Source organism: Perca flavescens, chromosome 8 (assembly GCF_004354835.1).
Source record: "Perca flavescens isolate YP-PL-M2 chromosome 8, PFLA_1.0, whole genome shotgun sequence".
Classification (NCBI taxonomy): Eukaryota; Metazoa; Chordata; class Actinopteri; order Perciformes; family Percidae; genus Perca; species Perca flavescens.
The window spans coordinates 28,090,140-28,107,328 of record NC_041338.1 but is presented as its reverse complement, the minus strand read 5'-3'; the positions used below and the strand labels follow the sequence as shown (position 1 = coordinate 28,107,328).

Genomic DNA, 17,189 nt, shown 5'->3' with positions numbered 1-17,189 from the left:
GTGCAACTGTAGCCAACTGCAGGGAAGGGAAGAGGAACATAAATACTCTGCTGTGTGTATGATCAACAACACAGCAGTTGTTAGATGAGTGAGTTTCCTGCTGCAGGGCTTCATCCCTTCAGTGCTGGAATTTGCCAAGAAGGAGAATGAATGACCGTATAATCTTACAATCTTCTATTTTGAAATCCACTGGCAAGTACTGGCATGCAGGCTTTTGGATCTGCCATCCTTTAATTTTCTAAAGTTCACTGACTGGTATTAGCTTTTGGTCTAGTTTCCACACTTATGTACATCTGTGTATCTTTTATCTTCTATCCCTCACACATTATCACCCCAAGAGAAAAATTAGACCTCACTGATTCTTGGGAATTTGGATAAAACCGGTTTTAATTTTGAAAATAAAAAGTTAGTTAAATTACAAAATCTGAAGGTATATCATTATAGACCAAAGTGTTGGCTGTTCAGCAATGTACTGGTGCAACCTCCTCATTTTGTATTTTTATCATAAAATAGACGTTTTTCCAGTTATTACTTTGTTTTTGTCAACACCGTCAGACACAATAAAAAGCATATTATGTATTATTTATTTGGTCTAATATGTATTTAGAGTTTTTAAATCATTATCTGACATTTGTCGTACACAGATATGCTGTAAAATCTTGAATATTCACTTTTGTTCATTTTTTATACTGTTTCACGTGTACTCCTTTAAAAGATCTAACATCATACAACGTTTACTTTAAGCCTAAATAGAAAAAAAAAGTAATGTTTTTATTTAACAAGTGACTTGTGACTGTATTAAAAGTGACTTTTACTTTAATAACTCAACAGCACTGAAGAAACATATTATAAGCATATTCATTTAAAACAAATAAAACTCCCTCTGACGGTGGTGACTTTAGAACTGATGGTGGTGACTGTAGAATAGAGCCATACTATTTCACTGGTCCACTCATGGCAGGGACTCAGCCACTCTCACCTGATTTCATTCCATTCCCAATCATGGTTCAAACACACCTGATTTCACTCACTACCAATCATGGTCTAGTCTATAAGTAACACCCACTTCCTTTGTTCTGGTTGTCAGCAACATGAGGCAGCGGTGTGGGGCAGCATGTGAGGGCTCTCTGTCCTCACAATTCAGGCACAAATCCTACGGTCGTGCGTAACAAAAGTGAGTTTATTTCTTTCCTCATATGTTGTGTTAGTTTAATTGTTACTTGGTAGTGATGGCGAACTGAAGCCTTCTGAAGCAGTGAAGCTTTCAATCCAATTGTATCGAAAAAAGGTTCACTACTCGAAGCTTCAGAACTCTATGAGGACATCTGGTGGTGAAGTTAGGGATAGCATTGTGTCACAAACTGTTTCACAGTTATTAGCCATGAATGTCTTTAGAGTAAGCCCGAGCCCGTGCACGTTGTGTCCGAGCCCGGCCTGGCCCGACACATTAATTGTAATTATGAGCCCGATTTCAACCCGACACTCTTTTAATACGTGGGCCGTTACAACTGACGTTCTCATACAATTCAGAGTTGTTTGAACTGCAGAAATCTGTTTAAAATGACTTTAATGAATAATGCAATAAGAGCGAAGCATGTAAACTGCGCTGTTTGTTTATTTAGAATGGAACGGATCGCAAATGGATCTGAATGAATAAACGTAAAAAAAAAATGTATTTCTCTGTGAGGGCTGGTCTCTCATCACTGTTTTGCTGTTATAGGCGACAGCGTGCCGCACTTAATGCACTCAACAAAGCCGACACATAGCCTATGTTGTCACTGCCCACGACTTGTTTAAAATGGTTCCATACCTCCGACTTTCCTCCAAACTTGCTCAAAGGTAATTCTCCTATTTCTGATTATAACATAGCTTTCTCCCCACCCAATTAGGCTATAGTAAAAAACACAAAAGCTTGATCAAGGGCCCGGCCCGGCTCCTCCCAGGATAGTGGCGGAAAATAACGACCCGGCCTGGCCCGATAGTCGGGGGGGGGGCTCGGGCTCTAATCTAAACTCTACTTTAGAGTTGAAGATTAATACATTTTGAGTATGAATTCATGGATAAATAAATAATGACATAAATAACTAAGCCTATGTTGGACCTTGCATAAATATAAATGTAATTGCTGTCTCCGCCAAAAAAATAATCGAACTATAAAGTTAGGATTTTGGTTGTGAACTGTCTTGTGTTTGTAAACAAATACATCGATTTGGGAGGGAAATGAATGAAGAACACATTGCACACATATTTCTGTGATTATATTGAGTCCGTAGCCTAGAGCAACATTGTCTCCTCCGCCAAATAGGTGAGATAGGCAGGGCAGAATGCGCTCTAAACTCTCTTTTATAAACTCTCTACTCATTATAAAATAGGCTACTTGCTATGAACTTTCTACTGGCTATACACTTTCTACTCGCTATAATAATCTCTCTATTCACTAACTCTCCTGACTCTGTTGACTCTCCTACTGCAACAACCCCAGCCCCGTGTCGCGCTGCTTTTGAATTCAACTTTGAAGCAGTCACACTTACAGTCTGACGGTGGTGACAAAAACCTACTCTTTCACATGATATGCATGAGTTGTTCACATTAGCCATCTTGTTTCCCCTCTATTGCTAGCTACTTCAGACCTGTTAAGAAATTTCTAAAAGACGCGTTCTTCGATTTCTGGAGGAAGGAGGAGGAGAGGCGGGGGTCGAATTGAAAGTTAACTAAAAGGTTTAATAAAACAACATGAAAACGACAGTTAAAACACAAACATAAAACATGAAACACTGCCAGTAGCAGACTGCAAACATGCTTCCCTTTGTGGGGACACAGATTGCAGCCATGCGACATGACAGACAATACACCAGCGGACTACAGCAGCTTCCCCTTGCGGGGTCACAGCTGAAGTCCTGAGACATTCCCCGGATCACACATTTATTCCCTCCACCTGGGTGGTTCTGCAAATTAAATCTTTCCCTATTGGTCAGATGTCTCTCAAAAGAAAAGGTGTACGTTCCCAATCAGTGTCTTGAGGCTACACCCGGTCACAGGATCTTACCGAGACGGTGTCAATTGTTTCCAAACTACAGCAATACTCGTTCTTTGTCTTAATCACGTCTGGCTCAACAGGGGATGGCTCTGAAAGTTGTTTAAACAATAAGTCTTCTAGCGCTTTTACATTTATGCTAAATAACAGCAATGACCTAATCAATTCTTTAGAAGCTTGAGAAGGTGTGAGCCATGCAAATGCTGATTAAGCTTAATCAGTATTGAAACATTCCTTCACTCAGTTAAACAGTTTACATTTTTGAAGTTACATTTTTTACCTTAAAGTACATTGTTTTCAAAACGTAAGCATAGTTTTAAATGTTTACTTCAACAGACCTCTTCTTAAAAAGTATACATTTATGTCATAATCTAATATTTTTTATACAAAAGAGACTGTGTTGACATGTTATGGTGGCAACAGTAGCAGTGTCCAAAAATATGAACAAGTTTAAGAGAAAATAGCAAATTTAAGGGAGCTTGAGTGATCTTGAAGCATGCAGTAGAGCTGAAGGTTTGAAAATGGGGTCCTCAGGAATGTAGTTGACCTTTTTAGTTGCCTGACTTTATTGCTTTTCATAAATATCTGACGGTGGTGACGAATATGTGGGACACATTTTGAGCAACCACAAAATAATAGTAAATGTTGTTAAAAACTCACTGTTTGTAGTTTTTAAAACAATTACAATGTACTATTTCATGTGGTAAAGATATTATTAAATTTAATTATTACTTGGTTTTTTTAATCAAGTTGAAATGATTATCTCCTAGCCGAGGACAACTGATTTTGTAGGCAATGGGCCAGCAAATCATTAAATTAATCAAAATTAAAATATGAAAGAACCTTACATATGTGCAAAGGAGCCCTTGATTATAACCTTGATTCTTTTTATTCATGAAAATGTTATTTCCAACAGAATTGGCACTTTTCTTAGTGGGACATGTTTTTGCCAAGGTTTCAAGAATCACTGACCTAATTTCTATACCCTTTTAAAACTGATCAAACGTGACTTCCTATCCGCTTCCTATCCTCAGGTCTTTTTTTTTTTTTTTCCCCCAAAGTCCAAAATGAAATCACGCCTACATTGAGTTGTTACACAACTTCAGCAGCCTGCACTCCAAACTAGAGTTGAGCTGACAGCCATGAATCCTCTAGGTCACCCGGCTGAGAATGTTCCACTGGAGGGGAGGTATGATGGGCTCCCTGGACTCCTTGGAGGATTTACAGCGATTCCAGACACCACTCTGAACATGACCCCGAGCCCCCAAGGACAACATCATCTGGTCTCTGCTGCTTTTTCTACTCAAACCCCTGCTGCCTCGGGCTGGCGGCTCTCATCTTCTCTATCAAGGTGAGTGTCTATCAAAGAACATATTTTTTTTTTTTAGCAATATTTTGCAATCTCATATCAGTTCTTACAAAGGAGAAATATAGCCTACGTGGGACAGAACTGACTCAAACGCAAAGGCTCAAAATACGTAATAAGTTTATTGACAAACAAAGGTTAGCAGGGAACTCAGGGGTGGAAACTTGTGGCGCTTTTCCATTACATGGTACCTACTATACTTTTTTGGTTTTCCATTACGAAAAAAAAAGTACCTGTTAACGGGTACTTTTGGTACCTCCTCAATCGAGGTTCCAAGCCAGCAGAAAAGGTGACGTGAAACCCTGCAGGCTACAGATTGGTCGGAAAGAATCGTCACTGATCACTGCATTGCTAGCAACAGACGGCATTTTTAAATCGTTTAGCCAGCGGTGTTTTTTTTTGCTGCCGGAGGCTCCACGCAGAGCTTTCTCCGTAGCATACAAGTGGCCTGATGTTTATACTTGTGCGCTGGTGTGTGTGTGTGTGGAGCTGGCGAGCGAGGGAGAAGTGAGAGAGACGCGATTAGCTCCGCAGCGAGTAGTGACTCCAGCGTCATATAGTTAGAGAAACAAAGTGTCTCCCCTGTTCTTTCTGACCACGGTGGGAAATCTGGAGCAGGAAAAGTTAACCTGCTTGTTGATTTCATGTTTACGGAGAAGGAGAACCAGGAAATGAGTCGGGGGAAATGCAACGCTACCAAGCCACGCCCACGGCAGTCGCTATGACGACCAGCCAAGCTGAGGCGATACTAAAATCTGCAATGGAAAAGGGACGCACAGTGCGTCGAGTAGAGCAGGTACCATGTAATGGAAAAACGCGAGAGCGAGGGACTCGAGGGGAAAACCTAGGATGGTGAGGTACTCGTGGCAGAAACTAGGAGGGCGAGGGACATAAGGGGGAAATCGTAGGACGGCCGGGGAGCTCGGGGAAACCGGGGCTGAAGACCCGAGGAGGAGACACCGGAGCGGGGGAACCGAGGAGCCGAGGAGGGGCTTGCGGGATGGGGAGATGGAGGCAGGATTGAACGAGGAGCCGTGGTAGGAGGATTGGATGGTGAGGCCAGCTGACTGGATACGGGAGACGTGGAGATGGATACTGCGGAAAACAAAACACAAAAAGGGGTAAGAGATTGTACAAGGACAGGTGAAAACAGAGTCGGTTGCGTGATCAAAAATAGCGAGTGTCACCGGTGGAGCTGAGGCAACAATTCAGCGGAGATGATCTGTTGGACCGGGGTTGAAGTACTGTGCTTGATTGTAGATGGCTGGCAGGTGTGTGTGGCGGGAGAGCAGTGATTGTTGATTGGCAACAGGTGTGTGTAGTCAGCTGGCAGGCAGTAGGCAGGAGGAGGGAAAGCGAAAAGAGACACAGGGAGAGAAACAGAGCAAACAGAAAAAAAAACCAACAACAGAGGAAAATAAACACTCACAGCCAGCCGACCCCAACCATCACAACATATGGTTAAATAATACTGTCAAAAAAATTAATTATAACTATATCGTGGCCTCACGATACTATCTTGTGGCCACAAGAGTTATAATTAATTTTTTTGACAAAGTGGGACCAGGGGGGCTCCATAAGATAAAGGTTTTACTAAGTTGTTTTGAGACCAGTAACACAGCCCTCACTTACTGGTGACCATATCAAGAATAATCATCATTCAGAGGACGACAGCTGGCAGACAAGGAATACTCATCTAAGATTTAAAATTGGGCTTAAAAATTACAATTTCACTACTAGATGTTATGAAAAAGAAAAAAAAACATGAATAAAAAAAGAACAATTACAACAAAAGACTTTAAATGTGATACAAACTTTGCTGGACATTGTTGAAGATAAGGATTAATGATGAGATTTATGCAAAAAATATATATATGTTGGGGAAAGGGAAAAATCGATCTCATTTGCAGCATGAAAATACAGCAAACATGAATCTAAAGCTTTTGCAGGAGATTATGAGATTGAGCCTAGGCTCAACATTAGCAAGTTCTCTTGAGGTATCAATCCACTTTTAAAATGAATATGCTTTGGTCCTTCCAGGCCAGAGACCGGAAGGTGGCTGGAGATCTGGAGGGTGCCCGACACTACGGCTCCACTGCCCGCTGCCTCAACATCTGGGCCACAGTCCTGGTTTCCATCATTGTCCTTATTACCATTATTACGATTGTCGTGATTCTACAGTTGTCCTGAAGTTACAGCCGCTACCACCCATAAAATTACAATAACAATTACAATTCCAGAGGCAAAATTTGAAATGCAGTAGTATTAAAGTTGCTGCTGCTGTGGCTTGGTGATACTTGTGTTTCACTGCTTTACTTGTGTTTCACTTTTTTTACTGTACATCATGGCACTAATTTTCAAAGGGTAAATTGGAACTCATCCATGTTTTTAACTGCTGTCTACATCAAGTTTGAATGCAGAATTAAATTAGATTTATGTTTGCCTGGTATTTGTCTTACAAAAGGTTTTTCAATAAACAAAAGTTTCATGTTTCATAACTCTTTGAAATGTACTTGTGAAATTTTGAGCATTAAAAAAAAAGGTTACGGTTACACACTGGCATTAGTTTCCACAACTATAGTGCAACTGTAGCCAACTGCAGGGAAGGGAAGAGGAACACAAAAACTCTGCTGTGTGTATGATCAACAACACAGCAGTTGTTAGATGAGTGAGTTTCCTGCTGCAGGGCTTCATCCCTTCTGTGCTGGAATTTGCCAAGAAGGAGAATGAATGACTTTATAATCTTACAATCTTCTATTTTGAAATCCACTGGCAAGTACTGGCATGCAGGCTTTTGGATCTGCCATCCTTTAATTTTCTGAAGTTCACTGACAGGTATTAGCTTTTGGTCTAGTTTCCACACTTATGTACATTAGTGATGGTCAAATGAAGCTTCGCGAACCAGTGTCTTTACTTTCTGAGCTCACTAGATGGTGCTCTCTGTTCAAAATAGGGTTTGAAAACCCATTGAATTGCCATTAATTTAACCTTTTCCTTTAACAGATCGCGCCATCTAGTGAGCTCAGAAAGTAAAGACACTGGTTCGCGAAGCTTCATTTGACCATCACTAATGTACATCTGTGTTTTAGACTTGTATCTCTTTTAAACGTATCTTTTATCTTCTACCCCCCCCCCCCCCCCCACACACACACATTATCACCCCAAGAGAAAAATTAGACCTAATTTCTACATACCCTTTTAAAACAGATCAAATGTGACTTCCTATCCGGCTTCCTATCTTCTTTTTCAGGTCATTTTTTTTTTTTTTAAAGGTGGTTAAAGCAAAAGGTAATGTACTGTAATGTGTTATGCTTTTGCCTCATAGGTTTTTGGTTAGCATGTTAGCACATGCCTGTTTTATTTATTTTTTAATCCAAAGTCCAAAATGAAATCAACGCCTACATTGACAGTTGAGTTGTTACACAACTTCAGCAGCCTGCACTCCAAACTAGAGTTGAGCTGACAGCCATGAATCCTCCAGGTCACCTGGCTGAGAATGTTCCACTGGAGGGGAGGTATGATGGGCTCCCTGGAGGATCTACAGCGATTCAGTACACCACAATGAACATGACCCCTGAGCCCCCCAAGGACCACATCATCTGGTCCCTCTGCTGCTTCGGGCTGGCGGCTCTCATCTTCTCTATCAAGGTGAGTGTCTATCAAAGAACATACTTTTTTTTTTTTTTTTTTTTAGCAATATCTTGCAATCTCAAATATCAGTTCTTACAAAGGAGAAATATGGTTAAAAATACGGAGCACCCCTGGTCCCACTTTGTCAAAAAAAAAAAAAATTATAACTATCTTGTGGTTTCAAGATACTATCTCGTGGCCACAAGATAGTTATAATTAATTTTTTTGACAAAGTGGGACCAGGGGGGCTCCATAAGATAAATAAGGTTTTACTAAGTTGTTTTGAGACCAGTAACACAGCCCTCACTTACTGGTGACCACGTCAAGAATAATCATCATTCAGAGGACGACAGCTGGCAGACAAGGAATACTCATCTAAGATTTTAGATATATTGGGCTTAAAAATTACAATTTCACTACTAGATGTTATGAAAAAAAAAAAAACATGAATAAAAAAGAATAATTACAAGAGACTTTAAATGTGACACAAACTTTGCTGGACATTGATGAAGATAAGGATTAATGATGAGATTTATGCAAAAAATATATTTTGGGGAAAGGGAAAAAGCGATCTCATTTGCAGCATGAAAATACAGCAAACCTGAATCTAAAGCTTTTGCAGGAGATTATGAGATTGATCCTAGGCTCAACATTAGCAAGTTCTCTTGAGGTATCAATCCACTTTTAAAATGAATATGCTTTGGTCCTTCCAGGCCAGAGACCGGAAGGTGGCTGGAGATCTGGAGGGTGCCCGACACTACGGCTCCACTGCCCGCTGCCTCAACATCTGGGCCACATCATTGTCCTTATTTACATTATCGCAATGATTGTTGTGCTTGTAGTGACCAGACGTTAGAGCAGATACCACCTATACGATTTCAATTACAGAAGCTAAATTTGAAATGCAGTAGTATTAAAGTTGCTGCTGCTGTGGCTTGGTGATACTTGTTTCACTGCTTTCCGCTCATGGCACAATTTCTAACCTTTTATACCTTTTTACTTACTGTACATCCTGGAGCAAAAGAGATACTATATTTCTATTTGTGTTACAAAGACTAAAATGGAACTCATCCATGTTTCATTAACTGCTGTCTGCAGTCAAGTTTGAATGCCAGACTTTTTTTTTTATTAAATTGAGAGTTCCTGTCTACCTGGTTTTTGTCTCAGCAATTGTTTTAAGTTTCGTTTTTCAATAAACGAAAGTTTTATAGTGTTTCATAACTCACTTAAAACAACAGTTGTTAGATGAGTGAGTTTCCTGCTGCAGGGCTTCATCCCTTCAGTGCTGGAATTTGCCAAGAAGGAGAATGAATGACTTTATAATCTTACAATCTTCTATTTTGAAATCCACTGGCAAGTACTGGCATGCAGGCTTTCGGATCTGCCATCCTTTAATACTACAAAAATGAAATCAACGCCTACATTGACAGTTGAGTTGTTACACAACTTCAGCAGCCTGCACTCCAAACTAGAGTTGAGCTGACAGCCATGAATCCTCCAGGTCACCCAGCTGAGAATGTTCCACTGAGGGGAGGTATGATGGGCTCCCTGGGCTCCCTGGAGGATCTACAGCGATTCAGTACACCACAATGAACATGACCCCTGAGCCCCCCAAGGACCACATCATCTGGTCCCTCTGCTGCTTTCTCTACTCAAACCCCTGCTGCCTCGGGCTGGCGGCTCTCATCTTCTCCATCAAGGTGAGTTTCATTCATCCAGAATCTTCTGTTAATGTCAATCAAAGAATTTTGGAAAAAAAAAGACTTTAAGCAATATCTTGCCATCTTTAATAGTAGTTCTTACAAATGAGAGATGCGGTTAGTGGAAAACAAAGAAGATTTACTAAGTTTTTGCAGACAAGTAACACACAGCCCTCAGTTGGACCATGTCAAGAATCATTCAGAGGATGGGATGTTGAGGAAGGAGCAATATCCATCTAAGATTTTGGATATTCTTAGGCCTAAAAATTACAATTGATCAATTTGAAATAACAAAATGTAAAGATGTTATGAAAAAAAACATGAAAAAAAGTTGGAGATGAAGATGTATGATGAGATTTATGCAAAGAAAACTATATATGAGAAAAGGGAAAATGGATGGAAAAGGTAGAAAGCAATCTCATTTGCAGCATGAAAATACAGCAAACACGAATCTAAAGCTTTTGCAGGATGTTATCAGATTGAGCCTAGGCTCAATGTTGGCAATTCAATTTCTCCTGAGGTATCAATCCACTTTTAAAATGAATATGCTTTGGTCCTTCCAGGCCAGAGACCGGAAGGTGGCTGGAGATCTGGAGGGTGCCCGACACTACGGCTCCACTGCCCGCTGCCTCAATATCTGGGCCACAGTCCTGTTTTTCATCAGTGTCCTTATTACCATTATTATAACTATCATTGTGCTCATACAGGCAAATAAGGTGATCAGAGATCACAGCGGATACAGCCCTATAGATTTCAATTACAGAGGCTAAATTTCAAATAAAGTCGTATTAGAGTTGCCTTTTTTCTATGGCTTGGTCATACTTGTGTTTCTCTGCTTTACGCCCAAGGCACAATTTGTAACTTTTTATACCTCTTTAGTTATATCCTCAAGCAAAACAGATACACATTTTTATTTGTGTTTCAAAAGTCTTAGATGGAACTCATCCATGTCTCCATAATGACAATCTGTAGTGGTTTACATTTATGCCAGATGTCTGTTATTAAATTCAGATTTCCTGTCGGCAAGGCCTGTGTCTTAGCAAACAAAAAATTGTGGAGAAATAGAGAACAGTTTCATCCCTCAATAAAAGTGTCTGTTTCATAACTCAGAAATGTGCTTGTGAAATTATTGTGGAATTATGGTGTTTCAACATGTTCACTGAGTTAATCACAGGGGTAGGCCTAATTTCAAGCCAAAGAACATCTCCGCCCAAAACATACTGACTAAACATATTGACTCAGTGCAACAGTGGTGATGCAAAGAGAGCGGTAAGACAATATAACGAACGGAAAATGACAGTGGGAAAGTAGTCCACAGCATTTCTTTTTAGTTAGTGGTTTAGGTGGGAACTCCTGTGGTACCCGGGATTGTTGTATACAGTACAGCACGTGTCAAACTCAAGGTAAATCTGGCCTGTTGCAGATTTAGATTCGGCCCGTATATCAATTTGGGTTCACAATACATTTTGGCCCACCTAGTTGTGCGCCAAACCATAAACACAGGAAAGTGTTTTTTAAACTGCAATTACCTGACATTCAAAGCAGAATATGGCAGATTTGCCAACTCTGAGACTCAGAAATTCCCCCAGAAGCAGAGAGAGTTTTTATATTCAGGCTGTGAAACAAGTTGTTGTTAAAGCAACACTATGTAACTTTTAGCGCGAGCTGTAGTTTCAATGAAACAACCTGTAGGGGGACCGAAGGGGAAAAGTTACACAGTGTTGCTTTAAAAAAAAAAAAAAATACTTGTTTTGCTTGATTTGCTGGCTTCATGTCAACAAAAATGTGACAAAAAGCGTACAAAAATGTCGGAGAAAGCAACAAATTTACAAAATGGTGAAAAAAAAATCATAACAAAAACAACAAAAATGGTTTTAAAACGTGACATGAAGTAACAAAAGCAAATCAATAAACTCTACATGTCTGGCCCTTGGTGTGATTCTCTTTTTCCAGTGTGGCCCTGAGTTTGACACCCCTGGTGTACAGGAGCAATAAGTCTGCTGCATTTGTAAAAAGGAAACTTGTGTTGATACAGAACATGTGTCTGTGTATGTGTTGTTTTAAATGCTTCTTGATTATTCAAGGTATGAATCTGGTGATTTTTAATGAAATTCTGTAACATCACTGCACAATACAATAAATGTGCCAACAATGAGGTACACCTTTCTTAAAGCACACCAATGTGCTAACTCTAGATATAAACCATTATAAAATACAAACTTTATTAAATACAACAGAAAGATGTAGTACTATGGAGGGATTAAAAGGTTAAACGATTTTGAAGATATCTAAGGTGTGAGTAATACGATACGCTTTAGTCAATAACAGGAACTATTGTTAACAATTATCAAAACAATGTTTTACAAATGAGTCAGCTGCGGATGTTTTTTGTTGCTTTCTTATCATGAAAGAAATCTAAAAGCTGTGCTAGCTCCTATTTTCTTTATGGAATACAAATCTAAAAAGGTAAAAAAAAAAAAAAAAAAAAACTGCTTTGCATATGTTACAACATGTTTGTTTCCAGACTTTGGAATGCCCTTTCTGGTCAAAGTGGTGCTTCATTTTAAATCACTTCTCTCTTATAAAGTGGCTTTTGAATCTGATGCTTTTTATGTTTGTTTATTTTGGCATTTACTTTTTTGTGTTTTGATTGATTCTATTGATTTTCATTCATATTTGTAATTTGCTCTTTTTCATGTATGCGCAGCACTTTGTAACTCTGTTTTTTAAAAATTACACATAAATATACATAAATTATTATTATTGTTATTAAGTTCTGCAGTCTTCAGACGGAGGGTCTCTGATTTCCTCCTATTGTCAGGAACGTCTGTCTGTCTGGGTGTTAAGCGCATATCTCTCGTTATGGATTTCACCCTTCACAGGTATCTTGCTACGGGCACGAGTACAGTGCCCAGTTTGACGTTGTTTGGATAAGAAATGCAAAAGATATCGTCGGTATTGCCGCTGCTGGCCACTCCCCCTCTGCTCACAGAGCTTTGGCAGCTAAAATGTGTTTCGCAACTCAGACCCACAAAAATGTGCAAAGTAGCACTACTTTAACCAAATGACACGAGACAACGTCCCTCCCCCCCCCTCTCTCTCTCTCTCTCTCTCTCTCTCTCTCTCTCTCTCTCTCTCTGCGTGTGCACAAAAATGTGCAAAGTAGCACTGCTTTAACCAAACGACACAAGACAACGTCTCTCTCACTCTCCCTCTCTCTCTCTGCGTGCACACACACACACACACACACACACACACACACACACACACACACACACACACACTCAAACGGTCCGGTTCTGGTGGTGGTTGTGCTGATTAGCTCTCATAACAGGCCAGGTGGGTAACGTACTGCCATGAGTCCATGACGCTAATGTCTGATTACTCCACATTGTCATATTTTGTGATTAGGCTACATTTTTAAATCTGCAGCGTTCTCGTTGTCTTGTAAATACAGTAGTACAATGTCTTCCTCTGATGTAGACGTAGCCTACACTGTAAGTCAGCTATACAGTGGAGTTGCAGTGGTTTGGGGTCCTTCTGTAAGTAATTTTGGGATACAATTTAGTTTTGAAGAATAGCGATACCACAGGCCAAGCAATCAGCCCGTTCCAAACAGGCACATTTTCAACGGGCTCTGTACTAGTATAACAAATGACATCACCAACATAAACAACAACAGATGTTTACACTGAACTGAATTTCTACATGCACTCTCACTACATTCTCGTTCTTTCTTTGGAAGTAGCAGCAAAGTAGCACATCCTGCAGATCACTTTTCATTTATTCAGTGAGTACCTTTCTGTTTATCATTATATGGTGCTAGATTTAGTGTAATTTAAACTTTAAATTACTTCACAACAGCATACTTGGTGCTGCACTGAATACAGGCTGTAATACAATTCTAATTTGCATTTGGGAAATTAAATTTAGCTGCAGCACATCTGTCTATATTGCAATGAAAATCTCATCAGTTTTTCTGAAGTGTTACAACAAACTATGAACTACCAGAGACACATAATTTGTAATGAGTAGTCATTCTTTGGTGGTCATTATTTGCCAAAGACTGAGTTCTGAAATGACCACCTTTGATTTCATGTGACTGACTTTGAATCAATGGTTGTAAACTATGATAAAACAATATTCCTGATGTAGCCTGAAAAAGGGCAAATTCTAATACTGTAGATTTCAAAGGACTTAAAGAGATTTAGATTTCTGAATGTTTGATCCCAGTGACAAACAGGTTATCAGTAATGTTTAAGTAAAGTTTACCTCTCTGTTACAGAAAATCTCACTTGCTCTAGTGATCTAATTTACTGAAACAATAAAAAATTATAGCTCCAATAACTGTTATGATGCTCTGCATTCTGAAGATGAGGATGTTTCTCCTGTTCTGCGTCCTCTGCCTGATGTCTTCTACTGGCTACAGTCAGCTTCCAGGACCTCCTGGGCCAGCTGGGCCAATCGGGCCAGCTGGGCCAATCGGGCGACCTGGGCTACCTGGGCCATCTGGGGCACGTGGGGCCCGTGGTGGGTAATATTGACTTCCACAATCATGCTCAGGAACACTCGTTCTGACCAGACTCTAGTCATTATTTGTCTGAATTCTGGCACCTCTCTGTTGGATCGGCAGATCAGTTTGTTTTTAACAACTACAAGCTCTCTCCAATCTCCCAAGAGCTTTCTGAGGTCACTTATACATTTCCTTCATTTGACTCGCTGTGTCAGCTGCAACAAGTCCTCCAAACCATACAAAAACATAGGTTGTTTATTCCTACCCTCTAATCGACCCTCACGAGCATTTTCTGTCCTCATATCTAAACCAAAAACAAAACTGTCAGGGTTTTAAACACATTGTTAACGTGAAACGCTCAGTTTAGTTAGGTTCATGCACAAAAATGAACTTACTTGGTTATGTCTAGGTAACAAAACTACTTAGTTAAGTTTAGAAAAAGATTGTGGTTTGAGTTACAAATTCATTCATTCATAGAACAAATTCACCAGTTACTTTAATTTTCAAATAGGACATGAACCCCAGTCTCCTAGGTGAAAAGCCTGTTTGTTTGACCAATCCACACCCCAACTTGTCTCCTCATGTAGTACTTGGCACTCTTACATTAACTACTACAGCTGCTAGTTAATCACACCGCAAGCGGGTATGTGCCACACACGGCGGAGAAGTTGAGAGAAAGGAAAAAGAGACTGTGTCTCTGTCCGTGTGTGTGCGTGCGTCCTTGAGACTGTAACTCCTATAACTTATGTTGTCAGTTAATTGAAGCACAGCTACCAGAAGACTTACAACCTTCAGACACGTTGCTCACATCACATCTACGTCGTCTCTCTCAGTTGGAGGCTGCGCAGTAAAGCTAGCAATCACCGGAAAAGTGCTTCTAATAGCCTTCACTGGTCTCCTTCCAGAGCAACAGGATCTGTTGGTCATCTTATATACTGTCTATGGTTTGAATGGGCTCTTCGCCAGACTGACTTGCAGAGCAAATCTCAAATTTGCGGATGTTCGTCAGGGTTTACCCAGGCTCATGAAGAAATGACAATGATGGGCCCAATGTATGTTAGCTTTAATGCTCAGCAGGTAATGAACCTTTTGACTCAGACTTCTATGAATACTGTAGCAAAACTCTGTCTCTGAATGTTCTATCCATACAACATTTTGTTTTTCAAATATACATCAAACATAACAGCCTCAAGGGGCTTTGATTTTTAATCATCTTCTATGTCTCTTTCCCTGATGCAAAAGGAAAGTCTGGACCGCCTGGATCTGCTGTATTCTGTGGAAGAGGTTATATATTTTCTAGATTTTAAAGAACATATTTATTTTATGAAATTACTTTCACTAGCTGAGTAACTGCTGTTTATCATTTAGGCCTAGTCCACACGGACACGGGTATTTTAAAACGGAGTTTTTCTCCTCCGTTAAAAAAAAAAAAAAAAAAAAAAAAACGTCCCACATGCTCGGTTTAACCCTTGTGTTGTCCTTGGTCACGGGACCCAAGGACAACACAAGGGTTATGTACTCCGTTTATTTTGTTGAGAATTGCTCTCTAAACCCTGTCTCTTGTAAAGTAAGTAAGAAAGTTTGTTTCTAGAGCACATTTAAACACAGTTTAAGCTGGCCAAAATGTTGTACAAAAAAAGCACTAAGGTGCTGTATTAACCCTTGTTTTGTCCTTTGGGTCACAAGGACCCGAAGGACCCACAAAGGTTAAAATAAATCTCCGTCCACATGAAAAAACAAAAACACGCTGTCAAGCCATTGCAAAGAATCATCAACAAAGCAGTTAGCGGCGCACAATATGACGTCAAACACAGCGGATAACTGCTTTCCGCTCATGGCATAATTTCTAACCTTTTATTCCTTTTTACTTACTGTACATCCTGGAGCAAAAGAGATACTATATTTCTATTTGTGTTACAAAGACTAAAATGGAACTCATCCATGTTTCATTAACTGCTGTCTGCAGTCAAGTTTGAATGCCAGACTTTTTTTTATTAAATTGAGATTTCCTGTCTACCTGGTCTTCGTCTCAGCAATTGTTTTAAGTTTCGTTTTTCAATAAACAAAAGTTTCATAGTGTTTCATAACTCTTTGAAATGTACTTGTGAAATTTTGAGCATTAAAAAAAAAGGTTACGGTTACACACTGGCATTAGTTTCCACAACTATAGTGCAACTGTAGCCAACTGCAGGGAAGGGAAGAGGAACACAAAAACTCTGCTGTGTGTATGATCAACAACACAGCAGTTGTTAGATGAGTGAGTTTCCTGCTGCAGGGCTTCATCCCTTCTGTGCTGGAATTTGCCAAGAAGGAGAATGAATGACTTTATAATCTTACAATCTTCTATTTTGAAATCCACTGGCAAGTACTGGCATGCAGGCTTTTGGATCTGCCATCCTTTAATTTTCTGAAGTTCACTGACAGGTATTAGCTTTTGGTCTAGTTTCCACACTTATGTACATTAGTGATGGTCAAATGAAGCCAGCGAACCAGTGTCTTTACTTTCTGAGCTCACTAGATGGTGCTCTCTGTTCAAAATAGGGTTTGAAAACCCATTGAATTGCCATTAATTTAACCTTTTCCTTTAACAGATCGCGCCATCTAGTGAGCTCAGAAAGTAAAGACACTGGTTCGCGAAGCTTCATTTGACCATCACTAATGTACATCTGTGTTTTAGACTTGTATCTCTTTTAAACGTATCTTTTATCTTCTACCCCCCCGCCCCCACCCCACACACACACACATTATCACCCCAAGAGAAAAATTAGACCTAATTTCTACATACCCTTTTAAAACAGATCAAATGTGACTTCCTATCCGGCTTCCTATCTTCTTTTTCAGGTCATTTTTTTTTTTTTTTTTTTTTAAAGGTGGTTAAAGCAAAAGGTAATGTACTGTAATGTGTTATGCTTTTTGCCTCATAGGTTTTTTGGTTAGCATGTTAGC

The 17,189-nt window shown here is 39.8% G+C and overlaps 2 protein-coding genes and 1 pseudogene across 2 annotated transcripts; all 3 read left to right on the top strand.

Moving 5' to 3' along the window:
- The first annotated feature begins 1,056 nt into the window (after positions 1-1,056).
- Positions 1,057-10,825, top strand: LOC114559863 (dispanin subfamily A member 2b-like; annotated as a pseudogene).
- Positions 4,177-6,686, top strand: LOC114560092 (dispanin subfamily A member 2b-like). The gene is given in 4 exon segments (XM_028585245.1): positions 4,177-4,206; positions 4,304-4,326; positions 4,328-4,385; positions 6,441-6,686. Coding segments are annotated over 4 exon segments (261 nt in total). The 3' UTR covers positions 6,591-6,686.
- LOC114559869 (dispanin subfamily A member 2b-like) lies at positions 7,548-9,449 on the top strand. The gene is made up of 2 exons (XM_028584853.1): positions 7,548-8,048; positions 8,744-9,449. The coding sequence occupies exons 1-2, from the start codon at positions 7,869-7,871 to the stop codon at positions 8,855-8,857; spliced, it is 294 nt and encodes a 97-aa protein (XP_028440654.1). The 5' UTR covers positions 7,548-7,868; the 3' UTR covers positions 8,858-9,449.
- Positions 10,826-17,189: the final 6,364 nt, after the last annotated feature.

Bases quoted from the DNA above. Each gene is read 5' to 3' on its own strand.
- LOC114559869 (XM_028584853.1), top strand. From the start codon at position 7,869: ATGAATCCTCCAGGTCACCTGGCTGAGAATGTTCCACTGGAGGGGAGG. The intron at 8,049-8,743 runs GTGAGTGTCTAT...TGGTCCTTCCAG, and splicing joins CTCTCATCTTCTCTATCAAG to GCCAGAGACCGGAAGGTGGC.